The 25,528-nt window shown below is 38.6% G+C and overlaps 1 protein-coding gene across 1 annotated transcript in view; it reads left to right on the forward strand.

Moving 5' to 3' along the window:
- SGCD (sarcoglycan delta) overlaps positions 1-25,528 on the forward strand; it is a 347,112-nt gene that overhangs the window by 176,778 nt on the left and 144,806 nt on the right. The window contains exon 3 of the mRNA XM_021707942.1: positions 22,023-22,124. Within this exon, the coding sequence (XP_021563617.1) occupies positions 22,023-22,124 (102 nt within the window). The remainder of the gene's footprint in view (positions 1-22,022; positions 22,125-25,528) is intronic.

Raw genomic sequence — 25,528 nt, forward strand, 5'->3', positions numbered from 1 at the left:
CCCAGAACTTTGGGAGGCCAAGGCAAGAGGATTGCCTGAGCTCAGGGGTTCAAGACCAGCCTGGGCAACTTGGTGAGACCTCATCTCTACGGTATATAAAAAAAATTAGCTGGGCATAGTAGCACGTACCTGTAGTTCCGGCTACTTGGAAGACTAAGGTGGAAGGATCACCCGAGCCCAGCAGGTCAACACTAAGGTGGCCTTGAGCATGCCACTGTCCTCCAACCTGGGTAACAGAGTGAGACTCTGACTCAAAAAAAAAAGTTGTTACTATAATGCATGTATGTGGCATTCCTGAGATACAGAGGTACTCTTGAGAAGCATATTTTCCAGCTAACTGGAGGTCTCTGCCATCACACCTTTTAAGCAGGGACTGAAGGATATTTTATTCCTTCTACAAATTTTATGCATCTCTTTCTGCCATGTTTTGAGTACAAGTGAGGGAGGCTCTTTGCTTGTTAACCTTTCTAGAATACTCATGTTGTACATAATGTAGAAAAAAGTGAATCTTGCTTACTATGTCTTCCTTAAACTCAAAGTATACAGAGAGAGAGACGTTAGTAAAATAAAGGTAGAAAAATGAAATACTAGACGGGGGCTTCAAGATGACTGTGTAGATGTGCCCAGCACTGCCTGCTCCACAAAGAAGAACCAAAAGAGCGAGTAGATAATCCCAAATTAAATAGATCACCTAAGAGAGAACACTGAAGTTCGGCAGGAAAGTGACACAGAAATTCAGAGGCATGAGAGGGAAGCAAAGAAGTCAGCCCAGCTGGGATCCACCCAGAGCCAGGAAAAAGTCCCCAGGGTGGAGAAAGGGTAAGTGAGAGATCCCCAGCATTTCACATTCCTGCTGTAAACTTCTGCAGTCCTAGTTACTGGAGAGCCCCTCAGCCCTCGTAGGCTTGAGATTAACGTGAAAGCTGCCTGGAGTCCACGCACCAGTATGATTCGGCCAAGCTCAGTAGCTCAATCTGTAATCCCAGTACTTTGGGAGGCCAAGGCGAGTGGATTTCCTGAACCTGCAGGCTCAAAACCAGCATGGGCAACTTGGTGAGACCTTGTCTCTACAATGAGTCAAAAATGAGCTGGGTGTGGTAGCGCGTGCCTGTAGTTCCGGCTACTTGGAAGGCTGAGGTGGAAGGATCACCTGAGCCCAACAGATCGATGCTGGGGTGGCCATGAGTGTTCCACTGCACTCCAGCCTGGGCAACAGAGTGAGATTCTAACTAAAAAAAAAACCCAAAAACCAAAAAACGCAAAGAAGTATAAAACTTACTGGTAGATACACAAATCAGAAAGTGAAAAAAGTCAAACATTGCCACTACAGAAAACACAAAAACGAGAGGAAGAAAGGAACAAATGCTATAAAAGACAACCAGAAAACAGTTAACAAAGAGACTGGAATGAGTTATCTCTATCAGTAATAACCTTTAATATAAAGAAAATTAAACTTTCCACTTAAAACACATAGACTGGTTGAATGGATTAAAAAAAAAAAAAACACGACCAAACTATATGCTGTTTACTAGAAACTCGATTCAACTATATATTGCAAGTAAAGGGATGGAAAGAGACATTTCATGCAAATGGAAACCAAAGGTAAGGAGCAGCTACACTTATATCAGATAAAATAGACTTTAAGTTAAAAACTGTAAAAAAAGACAAGGCTATTATATACTTATAAGGAGATCAATCCAGCAAAAGGTTAGAATAATTCTAAATATTTAGGCACCCAGTTACAGAACATTTCATTTAACAGCTAGAGATCACACATTTTTATCAACTGCACATGGCACATTCTCCAGAATAGACCATATGTTAGGTCACAAAACAATTCTGAATAATTTTTTTTTTAATTGAACTTATATCAAGTATCTTCTGGACCAAAATGGAAAAATCACCTAGAAATTAATAACAGCAGGAACTTTGGAGACTGTTCAAAGGCATGGAAATTACACAAATGCTTTTGAATGACCATTGGTTAATGAAATTAAGAAGGAAATAAAAAAAAATTATTGAAACAAATGAAAATGGAAACACAGCATACTCAAACCTAGGGGATATAGCAAAAGTAATGTGAAGAGGAAATTTTATAACAATAAATGCCTCTATCAAAAATGTGTAAAGATTTCTAATAAATAATCTAATGACAAACCAAAAAAAAACTAAAAAAGCAGAAACAAACCAAACCCAAAATTAGTAGGAGGAAAGAAGGAAACTCAGAGGATAACTAAACAAAGTAGAGACTAAAAATATTACAAAGAATCAATAAAACAAAAAGTTGATTTTTTTCAAGATAAAAATTCAATAAAGCACTAGCTAGATGAAGAAGAAAAAAAGAAAACACCCAAATAAATAAAATCAGAAGCAAAAAGGAGACTTTACAACTGTTATGACAAGAATGCAAAGGATAATTAGAGACTACAGTATTATGGACAACTATACTCTAACAAATTGGAAAATCTAGAGGAAATAGACACATTCCTTTGCACATACTCCCAATCAAAACTGAACCAAGAAGAAATAGAAAACCTGAACAGATCAACAATGAGTAGCAAGATTGAATCAGTAATAAAAGATCTCCCAACAGAGAAAAGTCCAGGACCGGTTGAATTTACTGTTAAATCCTACCAAACTTGCAAAGAACTAATATCAATTCTTCTCAAACTGTTCCACAAAATCAAAGGGGAAGGTATTCTTTATAACTCATTCTGAGGCCAGAATTACCCTAATTCTGTACCCAGACAAAGAAACAAGAAAACAGATAAAACTATAGACCAGTATCCCTGATGCATATAGACCAGGAGTCCTCAGTCTTTTTGGCATCAAGGATTGGTTTCATGGAAGATAATTTTACCACAGACTGGGGTGGGGGTGGGGAATGGTTTCAGGATGATTCAAGTGCATAGCATTTATTGTGTACTTTATTTTGATTATTATTACATTGTAACCTATAGTGACATAATTAAAAACTCACCATTAAAAAAAAGAGATAAATAAAATAATGGGTGGGCCACAGGTGGACTAAAATAAGTGTCAGATTCTGACTTAAAGCCTACCACCAGATGCAGCTATACAATTGAAGTAATCAGTTCATTTGCCACTCACTGACAGGGTTTGAATATTGATCTGCAAGCAAATAGTATTTTATGGTCTCTGTGCAGTCAAATGTCACTGCTAATGTTAAGCTGTACTATTTGCAGCTGCTCCCCAGTGCTAGCATTACTGCCTCAACTCCAACTTGTCAGGCATTAGATTCTCATAAGGACCATGCAACCTAGCTCCCTCACATGCACAATTCACAATGTGGTCTGTGCTCCTATGAGAATCTAATGCCACTGCTGATCTGACAGGAGACATAGCTCAGGCAGTAATGCAAGCAATGGGAAGTGGCTGTAAATACAGATGAAGCTTTGCTTGTTCACCCACCACTCACCTCCTGCTGTGTGGCCCAGTTCCTAACAGGCCACAGACTGTTTCCTAATGGGTTGGGGACTCCTTACATAGACTAAAATATCCTCAATAAAATGCTAGCAAACCAAATCCAACAACACATCCAAAAAGATAATACAAATAATCAAGTGAGAGTTATCCCAGGGATGAGGGATGGTTCAATACACATAAATCAATAAATGTAATACATCACTTCAACAGAATAAAGGACAAAAGCTATATAATCATCTCAATACATGTATAAAAAGCATTTGATAAAATTCAACGTCTCTTCATAATAAAAACTCTCAACAAATTAGGCATAGAAGAAGCATTCCTCAACATAATAAAGGCCATATATGACAAACTCACAGCTTACATCATGCCAAATGGGGGAAATCTGGAAGCCTTTCCTTCAAGAATTAGAACAAGACAAGGATGCCTACTTTCACTACTCTTGTTCAACATGGTACTGAAGGTCCCAGCCAGAGCATTTAGTCAAGAGAAAGAAATAAAAGACATCCAAATAGGAAAAGAGAAAGCCAGATTAAGCCTCTTTTTAGATGACATGATCTTATATCTAGACAAACCTAAAAATTCCACCAAAAACTCTTAGGACTGATCAATGAATTCAGTAAAGTTGTAGGACACAAAAATCAACATATAAAAATTAGAAGTCTTTCTGTATACCAGTAAGAATCTACCTTAAAAAAAAAAATCAAGAAAGCAATTCAATTCATGATAGATATGTAAAAAATAAAATACCTAAAAATAAACTTAACCAAGAAGGTGAATGATCTTTATGAGAAAGACTACAAACCATGATAAAAGAAACTGAAGAGGACACAAGCAAATGGATAAACATCCCATGGTCATGGATTGGAAGAAATAGTATTGTTGAAATGACTGTACTGCTCAAAGTAATATGCAGACTTAATGTTATCTCTATCAGGATACCAATGACATTCATCACAAAAATACAAAAAGCAATCTTAAAATTTGTATGAAACCACAAAATACCTTGAATAGCCAAATCAACAAAAGAATAAGGCTCAAGACATCACATTACTCAACTCAAAATACACTATGGAAAGAATAAAGCTCAAGGCATCACACTACTTGACTCAAAATATACTACAAAGCCATAATAACCCAAACACCATGATGTTGGTATAAAACAGATAAATAGACCAATGGAACAGAATAGAGAACCCAGAAATAAATCTGCATATTTACACCCAACTGATTTTCAAAGTATCACATATATCCCACAAATACGTATACTTATGTATCAATGAATTTTTTAATGTTAAAAAAAGGTAAATTTCTGTAGACCCTTCTATAAGCATGTGGAATACAAACCTAAAAAGAAGCACCCTACTTTTAATTTTTCATTAATTACAGTAGTTGCAAACTTTTAACAAACTAGGCCAAATGTGTTTTCATTGTAATAAGCAATTAATTTGTCAGTACCTATGGTAGCTCCTTCCTAGAAAAAGCAGGATTACCCTAAGCTCTTTGTAGCTTTGGCATGACTCATTTGTATATAATCAGATTGTCCTCTTAAGCCTGACTCTGTCTTATTCTGGGAGGGGTCCTAGGAAAAGCTTTGACTAGTGCTTGAGAACTACTGATACAATTCTATAATTAGGTTACTTACTCATGGGAAGCAGAATTGACTATCAGGCTGTGATAATGGTGGCCCCACAAGGCCTAAGGAAGTCTTATGGCCTCTCTACAAGAGAGAAGTTGGCTGCATTGGTTGGGTTCACTATACATTTTTTAAATGTCCATTGTTGTCTGGTTGTCTGCCTTTCTTGCCCAGAGAATTACCCTAGGTTCCTGAAACTGCTCAGTAATTCCCTTTTTAAGGGATGCATTGGATGGTGGGAGGAGTGTAAGTAAGACTCAGCTTGGTGATTAAAAGGAAAAAACGCACAAACTAAATTTCTTTAATCAGGTTTGGTATCTCAGTATTGAATATTTGTTTATTTCCAGTTAAGATGATGAAAGTACCCTCTTGCCCATGGAGGAAAGAAGTTTCAATTTTGGCAAATCCAAAACATCTCTTCTGTTTTCCTTTTCTTTTCTTCTGAGTAACTAGCCTTGTGATATTGTGTGAGTTCTAATTCATTCACCCTCTCCTACTAAATGTCTAAGACAAATTTCCTGGCACACTCCTTTCCACGTTTTCATACCTATCCCTCACCTCCCTCCTTCCACATCCTCTTGACATTGGCAGCTCCAGTATTGGTCCTCTTTTCTTTTCCTCTTACACAAGCCTCTCAGAGCATATCAAATCAAGTAAGTGCTCAGCTGTATGTGGCAGAGTGAATTGCCATGGGGAGATCAGAGAAGGTAGTCAGAAAAAAAAAAGCAAGAAGGAAATAGATGTGGGGGCTGGAACCCAGATGGTTCAGTACAGGGTGCTGTTGGGCATTTACAGTGTGCCAATACCATGCCTAGCAGATCAAATGCACATGCATCCACAGTCTTCCAAGAGAGATACTATGGTTACCATTTTACAGTTGAAAAAATGTCCAGGAAAGGTTCTAGTAAATGATAAGACCTGGACTCAAAAATCTTTCTTTTTTCTTTTGAGGGCTCTAACCTTCAAATCTGTGGTTTGATTTTTTTAGATTCTAAAACCTATGATCTAGACCACTGTGCCTGTGGATTTGTCTTGGCAAAAGAAGCAAGGCATAGAAAAAACATACTTCACAATAAAGACCATAATGACAGACCCACAGCTAGGATCATACTGAACGGGGAAAAGGTAAAAACCTTTCCTCTAAGAACTGGAGCAAGACAAGGATGCCCATATTCACCATTCCTATTCAACATATAATGGAAGTCCTAGCCAGAACAGTAAGGCAAAACCTATCCTATGGTCTAGACCATTCTGATTCCAAAACCTGTAGTCTAGACCTTTGTGTCTATGGATTTGTCTAGGAAAGCAAACAGGAAGTACATACAAAAATTATTTAAGTTGAACAAAATCACAGAATCTATTATCAGCAAGTTCTTCATTAAAAAGTTATTTTAGACTTAATTCTGAAGTAGAATTTATTAGAGTTTGGTTCCATACTTTGATGGAAGTCTTGGGATTTAAATTAAAATATATGAAGCATAATGTACTATTTGTTTGTTGTATTTGAATGCTCTGGAAGGTCACTAAAAGGTTTCTGAATGACAATGCTATACATAAAAATAGGTGTTATGACTTTTCTTTGTAACCAACAGTACCGTGTTAGATAATAATACATAAATAAATATAAATGTAAACAGCTTTCATCATTCCCTTGCTTAACACATTCCACTGGTGTCTGGTCACACAAAGAATAAAAATGCAAACTCTTTGGCACCATATTCTCCAAGATGCTCTATTGATCCTGGTCCCTTGCCACCTCTTTAAATGCATCTCCTTTTTCTCCCTGCTTTGCACAGAGGTAGTGTGACTTTACTCTGGCCATATTGGCAATTGGCATTCTTGGCATCCCTCGTATGTACCAAATTCATCCTTCCTTAAACCTGGATCTCTCCATGGCTGGCTCCCTCACTTAATTTGGGTTTCTTCTTAGAGACAGCTTTTTGGACCTTCAATCTGGGGTATGCCCTACTGTCTCTCCCACTCTTGTCTTATTCTTCCCACTCTCTCATTTTTCTTTAAAGTCCTTCATAGCTCCAGTTGCCTGATGCTCTGGGGGAAGGGAGGAGGGAGGAAGAAAGGAAGTCATGTCTTTGTTCACTGAACAGTCAGGATTCTCCAAGAATTCAGTGATTCCCCATGCAATACTCAGTTGTTCTGTTTTGAGAACATGTGCATGAAATGTGGGAAGAATATTAGTGCCTAGGAGTACAAGAAAAAGATGCAGCTGTAGACATCTCCTCCGGACAACTGCTGCTTCTCTTTAGTTTAAGACTAAATGTAATTGTGGACATTGGTGACACATCTGAATGACTGGCAATATATGTGATGCCATCTTTTGGAAGGCCAATTTGGACATCAAAACTTGAAGGGAAAGTCAAATTAATAGGTAAGACAGTGCTAATGCCAGGACTACACATACTTGCTTTTATATTTCTGAATTTATCCCTAGAACCCTTTCTCACAAGTATCAAAAAGGCCCTGGGCCCTTTGAAGCTGTAACTTGAAGTCTCATAAAAGACACTGTCATGTACAACTGACAGCTTTTCCTAATGAAAACAGAGAGATGACAGGACACACGGCTCCCTTGAGGTGTATACCCCAGTGAAAGAATCTATTTTGGGAGGGATTTTCACAGCATGAATTTTTAATATCACTCAGGCCAGCATCTTAATCGGTCTTTACTGGTGGGATGCACTCACTCGGCAGCAGGGATTGCCACGGTAGGAATTTAATCTGAACACTTGGCATAGGCCTAATCATATTTCACTTATTTTCTTTTATGTGTCTTCTTAAGATAAATGAGTCCCCTCCTTTATCAACAATAGTTCAGGATTTATAAGCTCACATTTTTCACCTAGGATGGGGAATGGAGCAACTCTCACTGTATTATCCATCTCTCATTTTCTTCCCTTCAAATAATCGATAAATTCCCCACCAATGTCTCTTTTTAAAGGTTGCTTACAAATTTCTATTTCAGAACAATGTGCTGGTGCTGGTTTTTATGCCTAAATTCTTTCTGAGTCTAGCTGCACATTTGGAGTGACTTGCAGGAGTTTTTGCAAGAATGTCTTCAGCAAAACTGCAATTCATGTGAGATGCCCTAATCATAGTCTCTCTAAGCTGCTATAGGCACCAGTTCCAAATGACAGCTGGAACTAGTTGTTGTCCCATTCCTGTGTATCATACAATAGGACTGTCTTTAAAGTAGAAAGCTTGAGTATTTCTCCTGTCCAATTACCCATTATGGGTAGGAGGAAACAGATTCAAAGAGGCTAAGTGTGTTCATGTTTGCATCAACAGCTAGAGGAGAGGTCAAACCCAAGTGCTAAAACCTGAGTGCTATATTCTTTATGAAATTCCATGGGGTGTGCTTATATTTCCTCACAAACATTCTTTAAGGGAATCCATTAATGTCTAGGAGTATGTAACCATCCCCATGCTGATCTATCTTCTTGGATGGCCAGCAAGCACAATATTTGGTCTATAAGTAGTATCCATGGTTTGTTGACTTCAAACCAGACTTGACTCCATGTGGAAGCTGTAATTGTGTATTCTTTTTGGCTAACAGAGACGTTTCATCTAGTAATTCAAAATTTACCATCTGTCTTCTCTGAGTCAGGGATTATGACAGGCAATTGGGAAAAAAACAAAGATGCAGTTCTGACCCTGCCTACCAGAAGCTTGCAATCTGGACAAAGAAAAATAATAGGAGAACATGATCATATATGCAGTAGCTTTTAAAACATCTACTCCGAATTAACTGCAAATTGCTCACATTTCATTGGCCAAACCAATCATGTGTGGGTGAAATAAATTCCTACATTTGCCCGAAGAAATAGAGAGCAGCAAAGTGCTTAAAACAGTGGCTGCTTTGTCATCCTGTATCCCTGAGTGGCTACCCTATTAACCCTCAGATTGTAGCTTGGATGAAAAATCAATCTTTGATCATCAGATTCACTGAGATTGTTGTTGTTACCATAGTATATCCTAACCTCGTTTGACTGATATGCATTGATTATCTCATTTAAAATTTAGAAGTTATAATGATCTTGATTATCTAAAAGTGTTCATACACAGAGCATGAGACTTAGAAAGGAAGTAGGTAATCAAGCCAGCATCCTAACCCAGGCAGTCTGACTCCAAAGCTCATATTCTTAGCCAATATATCAGAATCCTTTGTGTGTGTTTGTGTGTGTGTGTGTGTGTGTGTGCGGTCTACTCTTACTAAGGAAAGATTGTTTCTAGAGGATTGAGGAGAATCAAGGAAAGTTTCCCAAAGAAATTGACAGCTAACACCTAAAGGACAAGTAGAAACTAGGCAATTTGGTAGTAAAGGAAGTTAGATGTATTTCCTCTGTGTAAGTGCCAGGGGAAGGTAATCCTCTCTTCTTTGATTTACTCACCTCCAAGAAAAATACACAGCAAAGGATACCTATTCAAACATTACTATTGACAACCAGGAATTAGGGAATGTTTCAAATATGATAGCTTTGTAGGCTAAACACCATAGATCAACCTTGTAATCCCAGAACTTTGGGAGGCCTAGGTGAGGGGATTGCAAGAGCCCATGGATTCAAGAATAGCGTGGGCAACTTGGCAAGACCTCATCTCTACAATAAATCAAAAAATTATCTGGGCATGGTAGCATACATCTATAGTTTTGACTTAGAAGGCTGAAGCGGACTGATCGCCTGAGCCCAGCAGGTCGACGCCGGGGTGGCCGTGAGCATGCTACTGCACTTCAGCCTGGGTGACGAAGTGAGACTCCAACTCAAAAAAACAAACAAAAAACAAATATGATAACTTTGAATCTGTAAATTATTAAATGTAACATTAAGTGATAATATAAAACAAAAGTGAGAAATCCCAGACTTGGCCCACTGAGGTGCCAAAGCAATGTGACAGTTACATGTGTCTTATATATTCTGCTTTCTGTCTCTCTCTCAAACACACACACACACACACACACACACACACACACGTAATTAGCATAGGAACTTTAGCTTTATGGTAATTTGGGAGCAACAATAAGAAGAAAATAAAAGCTATATGTCAACATCAATGGCGAAAGAAAGTATGAATGAAGTTGAGATTACATAGCAAATGCCAGGATTAGAAGCTGTAACCTAGACACCAAGGTGTCCAGTGGTCCTCTCCCTTGCTTTTGTGTTACTTATCCAGGACTCACGATGTCACCATCTATAATGCTCCCTAGAAAAGGAGGCCAGTAACTGCCTGTATAGCCTGTCACATAATTTAATTGCCTTGATCACAAAATATTTCCTATGTCTAATTCAGTTCTGCCTTGCTTCGCCGTAGATACCCTTCATCAAGTTGGTCTTTGATGGAAACAGAGCATTGACAGCAGCCTTTGGTAACTTTACACAGAGTGTAGATAAATAAGTGTTATCTCTTATTTCTTCCCACTCTAACCTATTACTTCTTTACCCCCAGCACACCTCTGAACATTCTCTTTGTGGATTTTTGGGAATTCCAGAGCACTTCATGCCACGTCTTCTGAAATGGCTTGCTTTTTCCTGTGAAAATAATTTCATGTCTGTTTCTAAAAACAAAACAAAATAAAACAACAAAAAAAAGCTTTGTTAGGGTGATACCAGGGTACCAAAAAAATGTATACACAAAAAAAAGTATACACATTTTAAGAGATGTTATCTCTTAAAGCATCTTATTACTATCTAAAGTTGAATTACAGTAGCAATGCGTCATATGACATTTTCTCAAAAGATGGCATTAGTCAAACAAATGCTAGCATCGCCACATGACAGGCAGGACTGTCAAAGCAAACAGTGGAGGCACAGTTGTTGTTTCAGGAGCGCAGGACTATTTTGAAGTGGTGTTTGACTTAACATCCTTTGACTTCTACCTACGGGGGCCTTACAGGATGTGGCATACTGTAGAGAACTGGCAACACTGGTGGTACTTCAGAAGAAATTGAAATGGCATGTGCAGCAATACAAGTAGACACTTGGGTCAAAGTTCTCAAGTAGTAGTAATCAGAAGTGTCTAGACACTGATGGGAACCACTTTAAGCACCTGTTGTAACTGCAGAAGTCAAATGTAACTTGTATTAATCTTTTGTTATCGATTAATATTGAGTATTACACTTTTAAAACAGTTTATTCCTTTCTTAAAATGTGCATAATTTTTTTGGCACCCTCTGCATTGACAATACTATAAAATTCACCCATTTTAAGTATACATTTGAATGATTTTAAGTAAATTTTCTGTTATGCAACTAGCACCACGATCTAATTTTAGAGATTTTCCATTATCCCAATAAATCCCTTGAGCCCCTTTACAGTTTTTAATTCACCATCCCACTCATAGTCCCAGGCAGCCACTATTCTACTTTCTGTCTCTATCAACTTGCCTCTCTGGATATTATATGTAAATAGAATCACGTATTATGTGGTCTTTTATGTCTGACTTCTTTTACTTATCATAGTTTTTAGAGGTTTATCCATGTGGTAGCATGCATTAGTATTTTGTTTCTTTTTATTGCCAAATAGTGTTCCATTGCATGGATAAAAAATATTTTTACTTATCTATCAGTTAATGGACATTTAGATTATTTCTACTTTTGGCTTTCATAAAATATGTTGTTATGAACAATTCTGTGTAAATCTTTGTGTGGACATAGGTCTTTATTTACCTTGGTTAGAGAAGTTAGAGTGGAATTTCTGGGTCATGTGGTAACTCTATGTTTAATTCACAGTCAAGTTCTTTTCCAAAGTGGCTACACCATTTTAAGTTCCCCTTAGTGGTGTATGACAGTTCCTGGTATTTCCACATCCTTGACATTGTATGTGTTAGTCATTTGTTTTCCTTTAAACTAGAAGCTTCCAGAAGGGAAGGATGCTATCTGCAACTCTTAATGCATCTTGATTTAGTTTATATCACAGACCAGGCATACAATCGGAACTTAACAGTATAGCAAAGAGTGTAGTGGTTAAGGAATGTTGTTTTGGCATTAGACTGCCAGGATCTCTGAGGATCAGTTTTTCAACTGTGAGATGGGGCTAACATGCCTGCCTTCTAGAGTTATAATAAGGATTAATGAATACAGTGTAGATAATGTACTTTGTCTAATTGTATATGGAAATAGTAGCTTTTGTTACTAGTGTTTTAAAATTCATATGGATGAATACTTTCTGAATAATCTCTAGTTTAGTCAATTTCTTTTTTCTCTTTCAGTTACATATTTAGATACAGGCAATATACTGGTCCACTAAGATAGAATAATAAGTAACACCTAATCCTTTATCTCAGGAGATTTGAAATCTAGTGACTAAGGAAATAAATATAAATGGACAATTACAGTGGTATCTAATATAAGATATGAGAGGAGATATGAAATGGAAGTTGGAAGATATGAGACAGACATTCCACATGGACCCAGAAAATTCATCTAACTATAACCAAAGGCCAGGAGAGAGAAGCAGAAGGACTGGGAAGAGCATCACTGACCAAAAGAGAGACATGGGGCATTCACCAAGACTCAAAAAGGGAAGGGGTTTGGGAAAATTGCCAACATGGTATGTGACCAAATGAAGGGAGACTGGTGAGGGATGCGGAAGGAGAAGTGAACAAGGGCAAATTAAAAAGTGTGTTAGACTGGGCTGGGTGACTCCACCTGTGATCCCAGCACTTTGGGAGGCCGAGGTGAGTGGATTGCCTGAGCCCGCAAGTTCGAGACCAGCCCAGGCAACTTGGCAAGCCCCCCATCTCTACTGTAAATCAAAAAATTAGCCAGACATGGTAGCGCGTTCCTGTAGTTTCAGCTATTTGGAAAGCTGAAACGGAAGGATTGCTTGAGCCCAGCAGGTCAAGGCTGCAGTGGCCATGGGCATCCCGCTGCACTCCAGCCTGGACGATGGAGTGAGACTCCAACTCAAGAAAAAAAAAGTGTGTTAAATGTTATATTAAGGGATTTGTTGTTTTGCTGTTACCATTGTGTTACATATTAAAATCTGAGGTGCTACAAAGAAGATGCTTTAATATGCAAATGGAAAAGCGACCATTTATAGATTAAAGAGAAGAAAGAGAAGTCTTAAAATTATAATACTCTAATACAGTATTTCTCAACTTTAAAAAGATTGTTGAGCCAGGCTCAGTGGCTCAGCCTGTAATCCCACCCCTTTGGGAGGCTGAGGTGAGTGGATTGCCTGAACCCGCGGGTTCGAGACCTGCTTGGGCAGTAAGACCGCATCTCTACAATAAATCAAAAAATCAGCTGGGCGTGGTAGTGCATGCCTGTAATTCCGGCTACTCAGAAGGCTGAGGCGGAAGGATCGCCGGAGCCCAGCAGGCGAGGCTGCGGTGGCCAGGAGCGGCCACTGCACTCCAGTCTGGGTGACAGAATGAGACTCCAACTCAAAAAAAAAAAAAAAAGATTGTTGACTCTCTTCTCCTCTTGGAGCAGTTTCACGTGTTTTTCCCACTTTGTCCATCCGTGACATTGTCATGCTACCCATATACTGTGTATAAGTATATATGTTATATATGTACTTTCTATATTAAAAGAGTAAAATAGGCTGGGAGGGGTGGCTCAGCCTGTAATCCCAGCACTTTGGGAGGCCGAGGCGAGAGGATTTCCTGAATGAAGGGATTCAAGACCAGCCTAGGCAACTTGGTAAGACCCTGTCTCTACAATAAATCACAAAAATCAGCTGGATGAGGTGGCATGCACCTGTAGTTCCAGCTACTTGGGAAGCTGAGGTGGAAGGATCTCCTGTGCTCAGCAGGGCGAGGCTGTAGTGGCTGTGAGTGTGCCACTGTACTCTATCCTGGATGAAAATGTGAGACTTCAACTCAAAAAAAAAAAAAAAGAATAAAATTTTTTCACTCTCAATTTCCCCATAACTAGTTTCTGCACATTGGGGGCTGTATCCCCCTGGTTGAGAATGCCAACTCTAATAGATTAGAATGTGTTATAGGAACCAGGTGTAGATTTTAACATTTTATAACTTCATGCTACCTTTGGAAATACAACCATCTGAAATGAATAAATTCTAACTCAGCAAGTATTTGCCAACCACATTCTATTTACCATGCACTATTTTGAGGAAATGAGACTACAGCAGTGAACAACGCAGTCAAAACTCCCACCCCTCATGAGGCTTACATTCTAAAGCAATCTTTGTGTGGGTGTAATTGTTTTGCTCTTAGATCAAAACTAAGTAATGCCTGCCATCATAACTGCTCTGGCAAGAGACAGTCTTGAGACCTGCTTACTAAAAACAGGTATTGGCATTGCTTCAACCCTGAAAATGTGCTGACAGAATTTTAAAAAACTCTCTGATGCTGATGCAACAGGAAAATCAGAGGAGCAAGAAATAGCACTTTCTTAAAAATCAACATAATAGAACTTTCCAGTCCTCATCCCACAAGTGCCAACAGGGAATCCATCTCACTCAGGTTTTTGCAGATGTCCTGGTATCTTGCCCAGTGGGAAGGGCCTGGGAGCATTGGTTTCTTCCTTTATTGGCCATGCTGAGAGCACCATGGTCCCACCCACATGAGCCCTTGAGGTCCAGAGGTTATATCATCCCTTCTCCATTCCTGGATAAGGGAACATTTGGGAAGGCTGCATCCTTACAGCCATTTCCCTCTGAAGCCTTGACCCCTCCTGGGGACACTGACAGGACAATGGTCTCTAGAACTCATAGGAAATGCAGATCTCATGCCCATTCTTCAGCTAGAAGATACTTCCTCTTCTCCTTGCCTCCCTTCCCAACACACCAAGCATAGTCCATTCGAGGGGATTTGCCGTTTACAAACAGGAAATCCCACTGCTGCTAGGCTGCCTCTGCTTTTTCACTCTCACACTCCCTAGACCAAATAATTACAAAGCCTACAAACCTGTTAGAAATGGTGACAGAACGATGACCACTTATATACCTAATGCTGAATTGTACCCCACATAGTTAAAATAAAAATTGAGGGAAAAAAAGAAAAGGAAATAGTGACAGAATGAGTCAGGGGCCAGCATGAGAGATAAAGGAAGCACACAAGTTAATATTTCAGTCTATTACCCAGCCCCTCTGAAATCTCTTTATTTATTCTATATTCATAACTGCTCTGGCAAGAGACAGTCTTGAGACCAACCAATCTGGACCAGATAAAGAATAAAGAACAAATATCATAATCCTTAGAGCCATCCTATTGGAATATTCACCCAGATTCCACCTACTGTTTCCCACACCCCAAAAGATCTCATTGGGTGAGGGGAAAGGAACACTCTAAATTGGACTTAAGAAAACCATGGACATTGCTCTTGTGTTTTTGAAAACTTCTAGTGAGTACCACGCTAGGTGTCGGGGTAGTCATTGGTGACACTGCAGTGAACAGAACAATCAGAAGTCCTGCCCTTACTGGGATTATACAGGAGCCTGGCCTCCTACTTCTGTCTGAGATGTACTTTATATAGATTTCAGAACCATTTGCTGGACAGCGCTTACTCATTGAAGAATGGCTATGCAGCTATTCAGCTTCTGGAATTTTCATGCTTGCCTTGAAGAAAATTCGTTTCACCACTTTTTATTTATTTGTTTGTTTATTTATTTTGAGTCAGAGTCTCACTCTGACACCCAGGCTGAAGTGCAATGGCACACTGTCCTTCTGCCTCAGCCCCCAAGTAACTGGGGCTACAGGCACATGCCACCATGCCCGGCTAATTTCTGTATTTTTTGTAGAGATGAGGTCTTGCTATTTTGGATTCACTGGTCTCGAACTCCTGGGCTCAAGTAGTCCTCCTGCCTCGGCCCCCCAAAGTGCTGGGATTACAGGTGTGAGCCACCATGCCTGGCCTAGTTTTACCATTTAGAGAGATTAAAATCCTGTCTAGTTTTTCTAATTACTTTGGGAATAATTCTCAATCTTCCAAGGCTTCTTTTATGTCTTACTGGGAGGGAAGTTGTGTTTCAGAGCTGTCCTAAAACTCTTAATAAAAACTGTAACTCCTATTTTAATAAAAACCCATAGCTTTGTATGCAGTTAAAGTGAAATGGTTTTGAGTAAGGCTGATCTCAAGGTATTTTGATGTGTTCCAGTTCATTCTCATTGTTCTAAAGCTAAAAAGCAGATTCTCTAAATGTGGGAACATATTTAGTTGGCTATTCTGGTCTGCTTTGTATTATATTTTGGAAATTCATACTACTTGGGAGAGCTTTCCCAACAAATACCTTTAGGTGGACCCAGAGACAGGGAGATAGGCTAGAAAAATGAAAGTGGATGGGCAAGAATGGAAAAAACCTGTAAGTGGAAGATCTGAGAGATCTGGAAAGTTTTGGGTGAGTTTCCAGTCATGGAAGTATGTAAGGAATCATTAAATTACTATTTGCATAGATGTTAATTGACTGCTGGATTCGATTTGTGTTTCTTGAACATCAGTCATACCTATACCTTCTTCATTATTTTTCTCTTACTATGTTCTGTCTGTATTATACACTATCTTATAGGACAGGATTAGGAGGGGCCTTCTCTTCTTGTGTCTCTTCATGGCACACAGCACATAATTATGCACACAGTAAGCTTTCCAAAAGTGGAAGATTCATTCTGATGATGCTTCTGGGGGTGAGTGGCAGTTAGGTTGTAATAAGAAGTGTCTAGGGCCTGGGAAGGTGGAATAAGGGTGTTTTGCCTTAAAAATGGATGGTATTGGCCAGGCACGGTGGCTCAAGCCTGCAATCCCAGCACTTTGGGAGGCCAAGGTGAGGGGATTGACAGAGCCCACAGGTTTGAGAACAGCCTGGGCAACTTGGCGAGGCCTCATCTCTACAATAAAACAAAAATTAGCCGGGCATGGTAGCACGCACACCTGTAATTCTGGCTACTTGGAAGGTTGAGGCAGAGGGATATCCTGAGCCCAGCAAGTCTATGCTGGGGTGGCTGTGAGCATGCCACTGTACTCCAGCCTGGACAAGGGAGTGAGATGCCAACTCAAAAAAAAAAGTTGATGGTGTTAGTCTTGGGACTGAGGATGGTCCTGTGTGCTATTGCTGAGTACGGTTACCAAATAAGCTAAATCAACATAACATTAAGACATTCAGCAGATAACATGAATGTTACTTTTGCATGTATCAATTGGATTAGGATAATGATGTGTGTGTAGTCTGAATTGGGAAGACATGTGCTCACATTTCTGGTTCTGTCATTAATCAGCTGTGAGATTCTGAGCAATTTACTTACCACCAAATTTACTTACTTGTAAAATAAGCAAAATAATAACTACCTCATAGGGTCATTGAGAAGATAACATAAGATAATTTATGTGTAGCACTTAGTATATGATGTATAATGTTATGACATTCTTGAGAAATGTTTATTTTTAAAATAAATCATCGAGGAAAGCTTTTTTTGTTGTTGCTTAAGCAAAAAAGAAAATAGAAAGCACTCAGAACCCAGACTTGCAGATATTAAATATTAGCAATGGAGTATATTTCCCTCTAAGAATTTTCCCTTGTAAATTTTCCTCTAGTATTTCTTCTGTTACAGTCACATCATCATATGCAGATATATGAATCAATGTGTATATATGCAGTTATTTCAAATGACTTTAATATATATATTTTGTCAACTGATTGTTTCAATGATGCATTATAAATATTTGTATATACTCTTAAATGTTCCTTTATAAGAGCTACATAGTATTTCATTGTATTATAGTATATTAATTTATCTCTTTAATATGCAACTTTTAGGTAGCTTCCAAGTTGCCATTTTTTCTCTTATAACTGACATAGTGACGAACAACTCTATGGCTAAATACTTTCACATTTATGAAATTATTTCCTTATATATAAATTCAAGAAGTAACATAACAGTTTTTAGTCATAATAAAAAATGAGTGAAAAGCGCACTATATAGTAATCAATGCATAGTAAGTCATCAAAAAATGTTAAGAGTAGGAGATCTATATTTGTGACATAAGAGAAGAAGTTTGGAATAGGCTTGCTAATTATCCTAGATATAATTGTTTATTTAAGAATATTTAGGAGTTCTTGTTTATTTTACAAACATATCATGCAGACAGACAAACAAAACAGTGCAGTCAGTTCATAGCTGTCAGACTTTGTATGTATTTCTGTGAAACTATCTGGCTCTCTGGCTAAAGGAATTATGGAGATCTATATATCTATTTGGCGAGGGTTAGAGGTTCCTTTGGACATCGCTTCGTCTCTTTTCCCCTGCTTGCAGCTGTACCTGCTGCTGGTGAGACACAAGCATGTCCTCCAGCTTGCTCCTCTCACACTGGTTTGGACACCCAGTCTGGGCGCTCTTGGCAGAGCTGTCCCTGTGAGTGCCAGAAATAGAAATATACAGATGGCACGCCATCCATGAAGAAACGGTATTGACCTGTGGGGTCTGTTCCTATCCACAGGCTGAAGTGCTTTTATGAAGAACGGGTGGGCAAAGCACCCATTTCCCAGTTGGTCATTCAACCCCCCGTGCAGTGTCTCTACTGAATGTGTTGAGATACATGGTACAATGCCAGGGCCAGAGAAAAGCAGCTGCAGATATCTGAGATAACGCAGACAATGCAGTAAAATAGGTTGGGTGGAAACTTTATGAACTAGCGACCATATGGTGTGTCCAGGCAGGGTGGCTGCTGCTTACCTCAGTGACAGTGGCCACGTCAGAAGCAGGCCCAGAATTGCTGGAGCCCCCACTGTCACAATGGCTGGAATCCTGAATTTTTCATTCAGGTATTTCAATTTTCAAATGTTATTGGAACATGGAGGAATACATAAAGAGCAATACATACCCATAGTGTATGTGTGCATATATACACACTGCACATACATGTATTCTTTGGAGGAGAGGAAACAGTGTAGGGATAAAGATGGAAGCTAGACTTCTTTGAATATTTTTTGTTTCGTGGATTCATCTTTGGTGCCACATACATAGTTTACATATCTGTAAAACACTATCAGACTTTAAAAAAACAGCCATGAAAACTTGAGAGGAAAAAAAATAAAACAGTTGAACCTCACAGAGTATCATGTTGGTGACATAATTGCACAGAAAGGAATTATTTCGGGTGACTTTGAAACTCAGCAGTTTGCCTGTGCTTTCCTTGTAGGACATACTGTAAGGATTTTTAAAACTGAAAAATATTTACATTGTTATTATTAATCATAATATTAGTATGGTAGTGGCATTGGTCTTCTGAAACTGTTCTGTGTGTATTGTGAGTTAATCAAATGAGTAATAATATTGGTATTATGGAGACTAGGGATCTTTGGTATGGAAGAAAGGTAACAACATTGTAAAATCCATAAGGTCAAATAGAAGTCTTCAGGTCCTAAGTTTGAACTAAGGTTTCATGTAAAATCATGCTTTATTTTACTAAAACACACACACACACACACACACACACACACACACACACACACACACACACAGCTTCTTGCTTTGTCAAAGTCTAATCTAGTATCAATGAACGTCCAAAGCTCCTAGCTTGTGGTTTGTAAATTCCAGTTCCTGCTAAAATGAACCAGATCTTCTTACTGAAAATGGCTGTCTCCAGGCCTGGGGCATGGCTGTGTAAAATAATCCTGTTACATCTTATACCAGAAGCAAGAAAGCCATCAAAGACTACCAGGTCATATTAAAAAGACTGAATCCCCTGACCAAAGGTAGGACAGTTAGAAAATTATGGGAATAACAACTTTATCACAGTGAAACACATGTTCATAGTGATATTTTAGAAATAAAAACCGCATTTGGTTTGGAGGATGTTAGTTAAGCAATTTAATATTTTGAAGAGCAATAAATAAAGTAGAAAAAATCAAGCTCTGGTCAAGTTTCTCTACAAACTGTAATTTGGCGTAAATAAATAGTTGATGAAATGAAATTTGTCTTGATAGAATATTCCAGCTAATAAATTAAAAAATAATAGAATTAGGAAAGAACACATTTAAAACCTCTTGTGAAATCACCGATCCTCTAGACAAAGATTACCAATGACTGATAACCTCATAGCAAAAGATGATGTATGCTTCCTAATAGGAGAATATGTTGTATAGCAGGCAGAAAAAATACCCCCAGCCCAAAGAGGTTCACATCCTAATAGCAGAACTCATAAATATGTTATATCATGTGGAAAAGGGGATTTGAGAGTGCAGGTAGAATTCTAGTTGCTGATCAGATGAACATAAAATGGGGAGATTGGCTGGGCGTGGTGGTTCAAGCCTATAATCCCAGCACTTTGGGAGGCTGAGGTGAGAGCCTGAGTCTACGGGTTCAAGACCAACCTGGGCAACTTGGCAAGATCTCATCTCTACAATAAAAAAAAAAATTAGCCAGGCGTGGTAGCGCACACCTGTAGTTCTGTCTACTTGGAAGGCTGATGCAGAAGGATCACCTGTGCCCAGTGGGTTGACACTGGGGTAGCTGTGAGCATGCTACTGCTTTCTAGCCTGGGTGACAGAGTAGGCCTCTGACTCAAATAAAATTAAACTAAGCAAAATAAATTAAAGTAGAGTAAAAAGTAAAGTAAAATAAAATAAAGCAAAATAAAATAAGGAGTTTATCCTGGATTGTCCAGATGTGCCCAATGAAATTTCTTGAAAACAGAAGGAGGGTGCAGAAGATTCCGTATCAGAGAGTTTAGATGTGGGAAAAATTCTTATCAGCCGTTGTTGACTTTGAAGATGGGAGCAAAGCTGTAAGTCCAGGACCATGAGCAGCCCAGAAGGCAGAGAGAGCAGAAATGGGCTTCCCTTAGAGCTCCCAGAAAGGGTCACAGCCTTTCTGAAACTGTGGTTTTAGCCCGTAGAGTCCTGGGTCAGACTTGTAACATATAGAATTGTAGGAAAATACATTTGTGTTATTTTTAGCTACTAAGTTTGTATTATTTGTTACTGTAACAAAAGAAAACTAATATACCTAGAATATTTCCTAGGTTATATTCTTTCTAAAAAAACTGAGCCTGAATCTGATCAAGGTTCTTGATAAAACTACCAATTTATGGGAACTACAGTGGACAGAGAAACATATATGACATTATGAGAATGTTCAGCAAAATCGAAACCCTTGGAAATTGTGTTTTTAAAATGACATTTTATTTATCAAATAACGTGTAGGTGTGTGTATGTGTATGTATGACAGAGAAACAGACTGATTTTGGAAATTTTAGAAAATGTCTCAACAAGTTGCTATAAGGAATTTAATTCAAATAAGCAAATTATATGTAGAGAAAATACACATTAGTGAAATTTGAACATTGACACTAGAGATTCAAGACTAAGGAATGATTGGTACTTTGGGGCTGTGTGTGTGGTCATGGGATTATGGTTATGTTTGAACAAAAAAAAAGGAGGACATTATAGGTGGCTGTAATAGATAGCAATAGCCATAAATTGGTCATTGTTGAGGGTGAGTGATAGGTACATAGTTGTTTGCTATCTATTCTTTCTACTTCTACATATATTATTCCCATAATAAAATATTAATGAAAATGTTCATGACTAGTTTTCTGAATGTTTTGTGATTCAAACATGCCACGTCCAAAGGTTGGATTTGAAATTTCTGCACAGAATGTTGGCAACAGGATCTTTTGCTTTAACCTGGAAAATTGTCTTTTCTTCTCTTTCCTCTCACCTCCTGCCTCTACCCTTACTGTGCTGCCTAACAGAAAGGGCTTCCTTCATCTGTGCACGTGAATCACCGGGGGGCATTACAGATTGTTTGGAATAGAATTTCCTCAGAATAAGTGAGCAAAATGGGTAATATGCATAATTACATTGAACAATGCCTTCCAGTATTTTATGCGTTTGTTTCCCCCTCCTTATTCCACAGCCTCAAAAAATTTTTAAAAGGCAATAATTTTGCTTCAATTTTTGACAGCCTGAGGTATTTTAAAATTTTGGCTAACTGCATTTCCCCTGTTATCTCTGTTTCTGTTTTTCAGGATGGAATGGGAAATTTGAGGATCACAGAAAAAGGTCTAAAGCTAGAAGGAGACTCAGAATTCTTACAACCTCTCTACGCCAAAGAAATTCAGTCCCGACCAGTAAGTTCCTGCTGAGAGAAGAAGGAATTATTGTTGCTGTGGAATCTAAATCTGGGAAAATATGTCTTGCCATTAGCTGAGTGGAGAGGATTGGCATGGGGAGTGATAGTGGTAGTAAGATGAATTTGCATTCATTCATATCAGAAACTCTGAGTATTATCACAGCGGTGGTGCAAGTGAGATGACCTCTCTGAGCTTCTTTTCTGTCAAATAGAGGGTAGCAACCCCTGCTAACCAGCTCTATAGATTATGCTGCACATAAGTCAAGACAATAAATGTGGAAAAGTACCATACAAATGTGAGATAATGTTGCTGTTGGTTTTAATTACCAAATGCTTCAAAGCTACCTTTGGAAACACCGAACTGAAGAACTAGTTTCATTTTTCATTAAGACTGGATTGTGTAGTCAGTGTTCGTTGGAATTAATTCAGTATTAACAACTATGTTCTAAAATGGTATTTGAACAAATCACTCTTGAGTGTGCACCCTTGTTCCAGGCACATTGTGACTGGGCATGCATTCTCATTATGTAATTTAAATCACAGATTGGTCCACTGGCATGCGGTCTATTGTGGCCTCCATTTTACAGATTAAAGAACTGAGGCAGAGAGAAGTAATATGTCCAAAGCTGCATGCTTATCAAGTAGCCTGGCAAGGATTTCAAGTCTTTTCTGTTAACCCCCATCTCCTACTTAAGCTTATATCTTTCATTCTTTCCTTTTTTGTCATGGAAGTGATACCTACATACTTTGCTTTTATTAACCAAATCAGGATTGTTTTTTGTTTTTAACTTTTTCCTGGTTGGTTAGGTTTTTTGATTTTTTTGAGTTTTTCTTTTTGTCTATTAGTGGGATGATGGAATTTTCTGGTTTAAAAGGATCATTCATGCATTTGTTCTATCTGGGATCAATCCCTGTCCACCTGCAAAGAAGGAATTACAGCCAGGCTCAGTGGCTCAGCCTGTAATCCTGTGCTTTGGGAGGTTGAGGTGAGTGGATTGCCTGAGCCCGCAGGTTCAAGACCCACCTGGGCAACTTGGCGAGACCTCATCTCTACAATAAATCAAAAACTAGCCAGGCATGGTAGCGTATGCCTGTAGTTTTAGCTACTCGGAAGGCTGAGGTGGAAGGATCACCGGAGTCCAGCAAGTCGAGGCTGTGGTGGCCAGGAGCGTGCCACTGCCCTCCAGTCTGGGGTGACAGAGTGAGACTCCAACTCAAAAAAAAAAAAAAAAAAAGAAGAAGAATAACATGCAAGTTCCCCCAAAGCATCATTTGCATTTTGTACATTGATTAGCATAATTTGTGAAATTCAGCAATTTAGTAGTTCTGAAGTGTATTAAGCTGAATGCAACTGCTAAATTGCCAGTAAGTTGACTTCCTCATGTGTCTAGTAAAAATAGGGTGCCAGGATGTTAAAATAATAAAACATAGCAAATCAATTTATCCATGCAATGATGATTTATAATATTTAGCTGGAACCTCTAGCTCATTGGCTTGGGTACTTAAAGTACCAAGAGTATATTATAAATATATTCAGTGTCATTGAGGAACCTATATCCTAAGTAATGAGGTGACCCTGTAATGAGGAGGGTCAGATGATAATTTTGCCTGGGACTGAATAGAGATAGTCAATTTCAAACATTTAAGAAATACCTGCCTTATGTTTTACACTTAATCTATATCTAGTTCTCCCAACCTGGCAAATTCATTACTTAAGATGTACTTTAAAATAATTTTATCCCTATTCAACTTGTTTAACTAGTTCAGTTTCTTCAAATGGTATTGGCATACTTTTTCTGTAAAGTGCCAGAGAGTAAATATTCTAGCCTCTTTTCATCTTTTACAACTCTTTAAAAATGTAAAAAATATTATTAATTTTGAGACCATACAAAAATAGACCACAGGCTGTATTTTGCCAACTCCTGTAATCTATATTAGTGATATTTTCCTAAATATATACATGCTTTGATTAGACTGGATGTGGTACAGGGAATAGACGCCAAGATCACGAGTAGAAAAGTTAATATGTGTTAATTAAAACATCCATTGCTGGGCACAGTGGCTCAAACCTGTAATCCCAGCACTTTGAGAGGAAGAAGTGAGAAGATTGCCTGAGCCCAGGGTTCAAGACCAGCCTGTGTAACTTGGTGAGACCTCGTGTCTACAATATATCAAAAAATTAGCCAGGTGTGGTAGCGCACCTGTACTTCTGGCTGCTTGGAAGATTGAGGCAGAAGGATCGCCGAAGCCCAGTGGGTCGATGCTGGGGTGGTCATGAGCATGCCACTGCACTCCAGCCTGGGCAACAGAGTTGCTAACCCCCCCCAAAAAAAAAAAAAATCCTGAAATAAGTTTTCTAGTTTAGATTAGAATCATAGAAAGGAATTGAGAAATGTGCCTTGGAGGACGTAAAACAGGATACCTGAGACATCTTTTGGGTTCATATACAGAAACTGAACATTTACCAAATATATTAGCCCACCTATCTAATAATTGACAGGCAGCTGGTTCCAGCTCAGAGATGTACTTGACTGTAAGCTTAAAAAGTAATGATAATTTTAAAAAACTGACTTTAATATTGAAAAATCTTAAAGTTAATGCTTTTAAATCACTCTCTGAACAAAATTAAAAGCATTCAAATTCATCATTTTTTATTGTTCTTCCAAAAATAAGTAGTTAATAAATAAAGCTTTGTAGCCTTATATTATTCAGATAAGAAAATGAATGTCTTCTAACTGAAGGGGAAAAAGAGACACTGGTATATATATATGTACATAATAAAATCCATCAGGCATGTGAGCTCTGCCAGAAGTCTGTACCCAAATCCAACCACTCTTCCCCATCTCGTTCTACACGGTAGGTCAAGCCACCATACTTTCTCACCCTGCAGTAGCCTCTTCTCTGTCTGCTGCCTTTCGCTCTTAGCCTTATTATACAATTTGTAGCCAAAGTAATCTTCAGAATGTCAAATCACTCTATATCTTTGCAAAGTATTCTCTATTGATTTCCTATTGCATCTGGAATAACATCAAAATCCTCACTAAGACCTGTAAAAATTTACCAGATGTTTGTACAGAGGGCTCCTTCTGGTCAACCTTTGTATTGGCTCAGATGTCACCTATTTAGAAGACCTCCTTCATCTAGTCAATCCATTGAGCACAGAAGTCACACATCAACAGCATACTAATTTTTCTCTCTTATAATTTATTATTTCACATTCTTTTTTTTTTTTTTTTTTGAGTTGGAGTCTCACTCTGTCACCCAGACTGGAGTGCAGTGGCTGCTCCCAGCCACTGCAGCCTCGACCTGCTGGGCTCTGGCAATCCTTCCACCTCAGCCTTCCGAGTAGCCGGAATTACAGGCATGCGCTACCACGCCCGGCTGATTTTTTGATTTATTGTA

The sequence above is a fragment of the Carlito syrichta genome, unplaced genomic scaffold (genome assembly GCF_000164805.1).
Source record: "Carlito syrichta isolate Samal-C Ts95f unplaced genomic scaffold, Tarsius_syrichta-2.0.1 Scaffold127452, whole genome shotgun sequence".
NCBI lineage: Eukaryota > Metazoa > Chordata > Mammalia > Primates > Tarsiidae > Carlito > Carlito syrichta.